Below are 10,398 nucleotides of genomic sequence, written 5' to 3' on the forward strand. Positions count from 1 at the left end.
CCTCATAATAAGTTGTGCAACGTGTACCCTAATGATAGTATTGTATTGTAAATAGATCAAATTATGAAGTTATTTTTAGCATCAAACAGCAGATGACTAAAGTTAACAATAAGATCAATCAATTCAAATATAGCAATAAGACTAAACCTGACTTTTCTGTAAGTGTTGTTATGTAACATCGATATCCAATAATCAGTTAGTCACGTGTAAAAAAAAATGTTGACCTTGATTTTCTTCCCTTGTTTCCATGCCATCAGGAGCAACTGCCGATCTTTGCTGCTGTGATTGGATACACAGTGGATGGACGAGCTTATGCAGTTCCTGGCTTCACTGCTTGGTGTCGCTGTTGGATATGATGCTGGTTTTTCCTCGTCAGACGCTCGTCGTGTTACCGGAAGTGTCCGAGTCCAGCAGCAGCAAGAATGGCGGCGATGTTTACGTGTTGTCTGAACTGCTGCGGAGATGGTGGATCAGGCCATGTTCAGCTCAAAGAAATGCCAACGGTGCAGTTAGACACTCACAACATGGGTAAACGTTTTATCTTTGGTGCAGACTTCTTATAAACTCGTTTCTAAATGAAGCTTCGTCGCGACTACCGTTGCTACTTTCCACTCCTAGCTTAATGCTGTGTTCTCTAGCTTGGTTTGGAAACGTTGTTTTGTTGTGTCATGTTTTTCCACTATCGTGCAACAATTGTGTTAGATTTGCGAAATTACCGAGATTATAGTTAAAATGCGCGTCTCATTTTCTCTGGGAAAAAAAATCTGCATTAAATCTGGTTCAAATTGACAGTTGTCTTTTTATACATCTTCATTTTCATATTAAACCCAAAGTGTTTACCACGTTTCTGGTAGTGTTATATAAAATCTGTAGGATAACAGAAGACATACCATAATATTTTCTATTAAAAATGTAATGATCACATTCACGAGAAAATTTTCTTCGGGTTTTGCCAAAGCATCTATGAACCTTAATGATCCACCGTTTTCCATCTCTAATTTTGTTGTGTTTTTACATCTCATATTACAATTGTTTTAATCTCTTCTAAACGTCAATAAGAGAAGTATTTATTCTTAATCTTTTAAATTAATGTGAAAAAAACTTTTTTCAAGTATATAATAGACTTATATTTCTCTTAGTCACAGAGTAGTGTCAGTGTTGTATTGTAGTTATTGAGCAAATGTCGTACTAATCCTTTTGTCCTTAAGTGTACACAGGGTGCATTGACCTTTTTTTATTCTCTCTTAAGGTGTTTGTAAATCAACTGATCTCCTGTTTTAATTCTGCTCCCCAGGTACAGATGTAGTTATAGTGAAAAGCGGGCGTAGGATATGTGGCACTGGAGCTTGCCTGGCCAACGCTCCTCTGCAACAGAACAAAAGCTACTTTGAGTTCAAGATCCAGTCCACTGGTATGCTTTCAACTGCTCTCATCGTTTTGTCACTGCTCTCTTTCATCATGTTCTTTGTGTAAACATGGATAAGATGATTGATTGTGTTGTTTAACTGTCCTGTGAGCTCTATCTCAAACAGCCGTGTCTCTCATTGAAATATGACTATTTCTTTAAATGTCTTGCACATTATCCCTTTTAATGAGGTTCATTTCTTGTAGCACAAGACGTTTTTAATCACTTCTCTCATATTGTAATGTTGTCTAATGTGCATTTCAGCAACAATGTGGCATGAATATTTGTTTTCTTTGCACCTTGTTATGCTGATGGTATTTAATAATAAGTTCATCAGATCTCATGAGCAGCAGAAATATTTAATTTCAATATACGTTATTGATCTCCATAGAGAAATCTCACAGAGAAATTCAACACGAATACAGTCCACCCATGCATGTACAGACGGCTAACATTTTTTGCCTTCGTTGTAGGCGTGTGGGGAATTGGTGTTGCCACACAGAAGGTGAATCTTAACCAGGTGCCTTTGGGCAGAGACACCAACAGCCTTGTCCTGAGGCATGATGGGTCTGTGACTTACAATAACGAAGAGAAGAATCGACTACCTGCTAACAATCTTCCCCAGGAGGGGGATGTAGTGGTGAGTTTGATATGCACAGGATTTAAATTAAGTCTCTGATACAAATATACATGTATTTAATGAGAATTTAACACAGACATATTTGTTAAAACACTGCTGTCTCTGTGTGGATTTGCAGCCAAACAGTTTAGAAGCTCTTTTGCTTTTCAGATATATTTCAGAGAAAGAATACAGAACTCCTCTGTGCTCTTCAGTAGTCACATGAAACCCCGCCAGTAAATCTTTACAGAAACATGTGGGTAAATCTAGATGTAATAACTGAAAGTGTCATTATCAAAGATAAATCAGACTATTGGAAATGTTTGTAAAGCCACATCAGTGCATTTAAGAGACCGTAGTCGGCAGCGCAGCAGTCCAGCATTAAAACAAGTTGTTACAGGAACAAAGCAGAAATAAAAAAAATGTTTAATTTTAATTTAATTATTCTATTATTTTTACCTTGTAGATTCAATTAAATTGTGTTTCAATTCAAATTTGTGTATTTAGTTTAGTTTTTCTCTGAATTTGATTTGTCTTTACTAATCAAGGATTCACTACGAATAGAGAAAAAAAAATTAATTGTCCTATTGTTGACCCTACGTTATTGATGGGGAAGAGTAGCGAACTGAAATACTTTGGCAGCACCAAGTATCGTCTTTCAGTGCCAAGTTTCGGTTCCCATGAGTAATCAATACTTCATAATGTATGGATTTTTCTGAAGACAAACCCAACAGATTGATTTTTTAACTTGTTATAATGTGTTCTTTTGCATTGTAAATTATTTGTTTTTCATTTTTTCTGTAAGACAACAGCTGGAACATTTTCTTTTTGTTATTTATTAAAATTATAAAATTTGTATTGAAAAACGTACCATTCAGAAAGCATTTTGGTGGTGAAGTCAACGTGTTAAACGGTATTGAAAACTATCGATCAATAATCAGCCCTTGCTATCGAACACAGTACTCACCTGTGTCAATCAAGCAGAGAAAATGTTTTCATGGTGTTAATTATTTTTAGTCAAATTACATGGTTTTTAGCATAGTTTTTATTTTGTAAACCTTGGTTCGTCTTTGCCTCACCATGTTAATGGGTTGTTGGCAAACATTTTTGTCATGGGTTTCGTTATGCCCTCACTTTTCTACGTTAAAATCTTAATTAAATGACATACTGTTGAAAAACATTTTAAGACAAAGAATCATGTGTACAATATTACTTAATTATTGCATTATTCTTTACCAGCTCTATAACTAGACACGCTGGTATGCACACATGCAAGCCTACACCCCTGTGGCAAGAGATGTCTGATCAAATAACTAGACTGATTGACATTGGCTTCAACAAACAAAAGCTTTTCTGTTGGTGTTAGGCATCTGTTGGTGTTTACGAAGCCCACGTCAAAACAAGCAGTCTATAGTTTTATCTAAATCCCTAAATAATTACTCATTTTGTCTGCTCTAGACTCTCTGATTGCTGCATTATTAATGAATAAGAATAAACCGATACGCTGAAAGCCTTCAGGAACTCTGTGGCATCTTGTTTCTCCTTTTGAGGTTGTAATATGAGACGTTGTTTGTTTGGGGTTAGTTTATTATCTGCTCTGTTAAATCTGTGTCTGTGTGAATGTGGAGCCTCTGAACAGTACAAGTCACACTCGTGTCATGCACGTGAAGATCATTAAGTTATCATTAGGGCATCATTTGAATGGATCGTCCTGTAAATATTCAGATGAGTAACTTGCTGTTTGTCGTCTTCAGGGTGTCACCTATGACCACGTGGAGCTTAATTTATATCTGAATGGAAAGAACATGCATTGTCCTGCCTCAGGGATCCGAGGCACAGTATACCCCGTTGTTTATGGTAAGTCTTCATCTTAATGAAGTGTTTGTTTATTTCTCATGTTGAAATTGTTAGGTCAAGTTTCCCATCTACAATTGTCTACTTTATTTGGGAGTGCAACATTTTTTCTTTTTTAGGAACTCCGGGTTGATACCATTTTTTTCAGATTTCTATCTGCCAACAAAAATACAGAAAAATAAGATTAAAAAAAAGAATTACATTTCTTCCCCAATCGATTTACTTGTACCAGATGCGTAAGGCAGTGGCTGAGTCACTCCACAAGAGAGCAGTAGTTAATCACATAGTGAGATTTGAAAAACTACGCGTCGCTTGTTTATTCAGCACCCATTTTTTGTTTGTTTTTAGCCAAATAATTGTGTAATTATAAGTGTAGGAGATTACACTCAGCCAGAAAATAAATAGTTTGTGCAGTGAAAAGTTTTATTTTATATTATTCTTGTCGGATGAAACAAAAACAGCTACAGGGTTTATTTGTGATAGAGCAGGCTGTTTCAAGGAGAAAAAAACAAGATCAATTAAAACTATTTTTCATCTATTAACTGCAGGAACCCACAAAACCAGTTCACACACAGTTCTTTATAAAAGAGTGGAAATTGAGCACATTGTGGGACACTGTTGGTGTTTGTTAAATCCTTATTTGTTATCAGCTTTGCATTATCGTAATTACATCAGCTATTTTCCTCACGCGAGCACGTTATCAAAGAATCTTTTCTTAAAATTCTACCAATGATTTGACACCACATTAACAGGAAGCATAATTTCACTGAAGAAAAAGAAAAAAAAACATGTTTTGCAATGTTAGATCTGAAGATTTGAGTGAATCTGAAATGTTGTTTGTATGACTCGGTAAATCCAAAACCAAGTCAAGGCTTAACTTTATGTCTGTTATAATGTATGCTATACTGTATGTTATAAAACATGATGATTCATCATATTTAAAAAAGGGATTTTACAACATCTCTGAAGGCTCCTTTCTGCCAATCACGAAAAGCATGAGAAATATTGATTCATCAAAAAAACTCAACACTAATTTTCTGTGAACTTAAGTGTTGAGCTAAGATGACTCTACAAAGATTTACAAACTCATACCTATAGACAATTTTCCTGATCAACCTATGCATGGTTTTTGACTGTGCAAGGAAACCAGAGTGCCCGGAGTAAACCCACACAACATAAGGAGAACCTACAAACTGTTTAAAATTAAACCAATCATTTTAGAATATATTTTTGAAATTTCAAAATGTTACCCAGTGCTTCTTGTACCCTCACTAAGGGCCGCTAAGAATTTCCCTAAGTCACGCTATAACCTCCGGAGGTTGTTTTACAGGGAATGATCAAAATAACAAAACTAAGGGGCCTCATGTTAAAAGTGTATACGTTTGTGGAATTTCTACTTAAAACAGCCAAACACTCGAATCAGATCAGGGGCTTATTTTTAACATTTTAAAATGGAGTTTAACAACAATACAATTGTAAATCAGTAGGTTAGAGCGCTAAGTAGTGATGATGATGATGATGGTCTGAGCTTCATATAAATGTGTGGCGCAAACGCACAAGTTCTTATTACATTTATAAAATAAAAGCGTTTTGTTTGCAAATTACATATTATCAAATCATCAAGTGATCCGACTCTGATCATTTTGTTTGTTATATTATATTGTATTAAAACAAGCTCATAATTTCTCTACATTTTTTCTGACTAGCGTGAAATGGCGGATTACAATATTCGGTATAAAACGATCGATGTCTATAAAAAATAGATAAAAATTCCTCCGTTTTGTGAATGAGAACATATTTATAAGTTTGTAAATCATTTAATATCCACTCGTGTAACTACGTGTGTTCATTTTTTATCAATATTGGTCATTGATGTAACTCTGATATGAACATCTCAGTTCATTCTAGTGAGAATGACATGCATCTGAGCAGTAAATAAGGATGTACGTCACCTTCAAACTTGTCGGGAAGTCTGACCTTTTGAACACTCTTTTCATTATTGATACATATGAACTTTGACGTGGGAAAAGAAAGTCTGCACGTTTTTTGTGCATACGACCCTTTAGTACATGAGGCCCAAGGTTCTTTTTTGACAACAGTAGAGAAAATCCAAGTTGTCTGACGTCAATATTCTTTTGCCCCCACAGTGGACGACAGCGCCATCATCGACTGCCAGTTCAGCGACTTCTACCACACCGCCCCACAAGGATATGAGAAGATCCTCTTTGAACAACAGATCTTCTGAAACCTCATGTCACCCTCTCGTCCTGTCCATATATAATATATCAACTGCAATCATGCTATAATTGTTGTTCACTAATCAAAATGTTTTCCATTCATTTATTGTTGTGTTTTTTCCAATCTTTTCCATTCTGACGCTTCTTATTTAAGTGGCTGTCTGCAGGATTCTTCAGGATCAGAAGCCATCTTGTTGGACCTATTCATGCACATGGTGTCTCTTTATATTTATTTGTATTTATTTACTTACAATGTAGGACACGTTAGACAACACCAGCCCTGTCATCAATTTAACAACAATGCCTTTTTCGGGGAAAGTAAAAGTAAATCAAATTGGAAGGGGGAATCATTAAACATTAATCATGATATTTTCACTTCTTTAGTGTATTTTTTTTAGCCCTATTAAACATTTCTATCATCTGGAAAATGTCATATCATGTGATCTGCAGTATCATCAAATACCTTCTTTATTGTAATCATGGTCAATCTCTAGTGTCGTATTGAAATCTGCTGCTGAAGTGAAACTTTGAATGTTTCCAACGCTTGTCTTTGTTTGCACTACTGATGATGTATTGAAACCCAAATACTGTTGATTAAACTTCTGCGTTTGAATGCAGCATCGTCTTCATGGGTTTCACTCGTTTCCAAAGCTCTTCTTGTCCAACTGTCATTTGACAAAATCCATATTTCTTTTTCAATAATCTAGAACAGTCGCGTCAAACTAGTTAACACAAGGGGCCAAAGTCTTATGGCAGTCACATCCGTGAGAAGAACAAAATGACCGATCTGCCCATAACAGGAAGTGTGAGTCTGATTGTAATGGTGATTATGATGATGATTTGATCCAAATTCCGACATAGAATGAGTTCTCTGGCCATATTTCGCCCCATGGGCCTCAAGTTTAACCTGTTTGTCCAAAGCATTTTTTATTTGTGGTAGACATAACTGGGGGGTATATGGGCCAAGATTTTTTAAGTTAATTCTTTGCGGGTCTTTTTTGAACATGATCAAATTATCCAAGTACGTTTTTTAATGTGTTAATTAACATGAACAATGGCCCTATTTAATTTACAACATTTCAGTTAATTTCATTCTCAATTCATTTAGACACCTTTCTGCTTTTGAAAACCTCAGAATGGACTGAACACTGAAGGTTCTGGTGAGGATTTATTTCTCCATTTCTGTTCTTGTCATCAGTCTCACTTTTTAATCTGGAAGAAAAATGAGGGCAAAGACTTGGAATTATGCTAACATTATTTTAATGAATGTGTACGATCCTTCTCTGCTCTTGTTTAATTTACTGAGTGGAAAAAACAAATACCATCTGCAATAGGATTCCTTGGAAAGGTTCCCTGCATCTGTGCTCATGATACAGGAGGACTCAGAATGTCATTTATCAACCATTCATGTTTAAATTTAGCTGTATACCCGCTAGCTTAACAAAACCAATCCTCTACAGGCGACAGAGTATTTGTCTTACATTGACTCATGTTGGATATTTGGGCAAACTCTGCATTGAGGATTTAGAAAGTGGAGATGACTCAAACATTTGGTAGTTGTGGGTGTATTTGTTATTGCATTCTTTACAGCATTGTTTTCCACATGTATTCCCTCTGCAAAGGATGTAATATGGCTCGTCAGTATGCCAAACCATTAAAAAGGATATCATTTAAGTTGTCAGTAAGAAATCAAGGATTGTTATTGTCTTTCCATCCACTAGAAACGGAGTGAAAATTTGACAAGATGATTGAATTTTCTTAAAAAAGAAGTTTGTTTATTGTCAAAAGAGAGCTGGAGCAAAAGCTTTAACAAACTTTTTTTGGTGCCTAATTTGTGTTTGCCTGCTTTTCAATTTAGACGGTTTCTTTCTACCTTATTTTAATGCTAAAAATATACAATGATTTGGATACAATGATAATAATACATCAAATATAAAATGTTGCTTGGTTTGCTCTCTGAGTCCTTTTTTAAAAATTGTATTATTAAATTGTATTCACTTTCAGTATTTATTTTGTGACACGTCATGTAAAAAGGATAATTTTTTTCCCTGATGTATCAAGGTAACATTTCTGAATATTATTTTTGTCAATAGATTTTTATGTCTGCAAAGAAGGTTTTAAAATTGTCAGTGTTATGTCACTTGGCAAAATAACTGAAAAGAACAGGTTACATGAAATGTTCAGAAATGTATTCAGGACAAGGTAAGTAAGTAAGTAATATTTAAAGAGCGCTTTTCCAGACCAGGGTCAAAAAGCGCTTAAACAATCGAAACAATATTCAATAAAATATATACTTAAAAGGTCAAATAACAGATTATTAAAATGGTTTTCTCAAATATCATCAGGACCATTGGACATGTTGTCACTCTCTTTGGTGCAGAAGGAACTTCGGAACAAGCCTGCATTATTACAAAAAAAAGGGAATATATTTTAAAATGAAATAAATGTAGGTTTAATAATATTTGAAAAACAAGTCAATCACAATATATTAGTAAAAAAGTGTCTTGGCAGGGGTTAGCACTCTCTGAGTGTTTTTGTTTAATAACACTCAAGTTTTTATTACTTTTTATATATATTTTTAAGTTCAAATCTCTGATTTAGGATATTTAAAATGTGTGACATTGGCCCTACATTGGCTTCCTGTAGAATTTAGAATACAATTTAAAATCCTTCTCCAAACCTATAAAGCCTTACATTGTCTAGCACCAACATACATTAAAGATTTAATCCAAACTTACCGACCCTCTAGGACCTTACGATCCTTAAACTCTGATCTATTAGTTATACCACAAATCTCTAAATGTAGATTTGGAGCCAGGGCCTTCAGTTTTCAAGCCCCTCTGCTGTGGAACCAACTGACGGCTTCAGTCTGGAGGGCAGACACCCTCTCTATGTTTAAAAACAATCTTAAAACCTTACTTTTCAATAAAGCCTATTACTAACTTAACTGTTTATCTTAGCTGCTATAGGCTGAGAAGCTATAGGCTGCTCGAAGTTCCTGCCTTCTAAAAGGAAGTTTTTCCTCGCCATAGCTCACTGCACAGTGTTTCGCTCATTGTTGAATTGCTGGATCTGTTTTTCCTTAAGTAAGTAAATAAGTAAGTATTTTTTATTTATATAGCGCTTTTCCAGACCAGGGTCACAAAGCGCTTAAACAATCAAAACAATATTCAATAAAGTATATACTTTAAAGGTCAAGATAAAACTGATAACACAACAGGAGTTCCAGAAAATCAAGGAAAAGCCTGAACAAATAGAAACTACTTAAGATGTTTCTTAAAGGAGTCAGTAGACTCCATCAAGTGCAAAGAGAGAGGAAGATCGTTCCAAAGCTTAGGAGCAACAGCCTGAAAAGATTTCTCTCCTCTGGTCCTGAGCCGTGTCTGAGGAACCATAAGTAGATTCTGATCCACAGACCTCAGAGCCCGAGCTGGGGTGTAAGGCTGGATCAGATCAGTGATGTAAGGAGGAGCCTGACCATCAATAGCTCTGAAAGTAAGAACCATAATTTTAAAGTTGATCCTGAAAGAAACTGGAAGCCAGTGAAGAGTTTTAAGGATCGGAGAAATGTGAGTTCTTCTACTAGAGCAGGTCAGAATTCTCGCTGCAGAGTTTTGTATCAACTGCAGACGAGACAGATCCTTCTTGTTAAGACATGAAAATAAACTGTTACAATAGTCCAGGCGAGAAGAAACAAACGCATGGATTATAAGCTCCAGATCATGTTCCGACAACATTTTCCTAAGTTTAGAGATTTTTCTCAGTTGAAGGAAACAGTTTCTGGTCAGTTTTCTGCAGTGTCGAACAAGAGACATGTCTTTGTCAAATACAACACCCAGGTTTCTCAGGCTCAGTTTGACAGACTGACCCAAGTCACACCAAGTACTGACTCAACCCTGGAACCTTATCATCAGGAGCAATAACCAGAGTTTCAGTTTTGTCCACATTTAGCTGTAGAGTGTTTTCACTCAGCATTTGTTTGATTTCTAGCAAACAATTGACTAAGCTGTTCAGCCTCTGGGGCTCAGTTTGATCAAAAGAGCAGTAGAGCTGGATGTCATCAGCAAAAATGAGATAAGAAACATCAGGAAATCTCTGAATGATTTTACCGAGGGGAATCAAGTACAGCAAAAACAATAAAGGACCCAGAACAGAACCTTGAGGGACTCCACACAACAGATCTGCCGATTCAGACCTCATTTGATTGGCAGATACACTAAAATTGCGCAGAGTTCTTAATCAACTATAGTCTTACTTCAACTGTACAGTGTCTTGAGATAACT

General features: G+C 35.7%; 1 protein-coding gene across 1 annotated transcript; it reads left to right on the top strand.

Annotated features, from left to right (window-relative positions):
- Nucleotides 1-373: 373 nt before the first annotated feature.
- Nucleotides 374-6,732, top strand: spryd7b (SPRY domain containing 7b). Its single transcript, XM_087804000.1, has 5 exons — nucleotides 374-528; nucleotides 1,295-1,411; nucleotides 1,879-2,045; nucleotides 3,779-3,881; nucleotides 6,026-6,732. The coding sequence occupies exons 1-5, from the start codon at nucleotides 423-425 to the stop codon at nucleotides 6,121-6,123; spliced, it is 591 nt and encodes a 196-aa protein (XP_087660126.1). The 5' UTR covers nucleotides 374-422; the 3' UTR covers nucleotides 6,124-6,732.
- Nucleotides 6,733-10,398: the final 3,666 nt, after the last annotated feature.

The sequence above is a fragment of the Callionymus lyra genome, chromosome 12 (genome assembly GCF_982586985.1).
Source record: "Callionymus lyra chromosome 12, fCalLyr1.hap1.1, whole genome shotgun sequence".
NCBI lineage: Eukaryota > Metazoa > Chordata > Actinopteri > Syngnathiformes > Callionymidae > Callionymus > Callionymus lyra.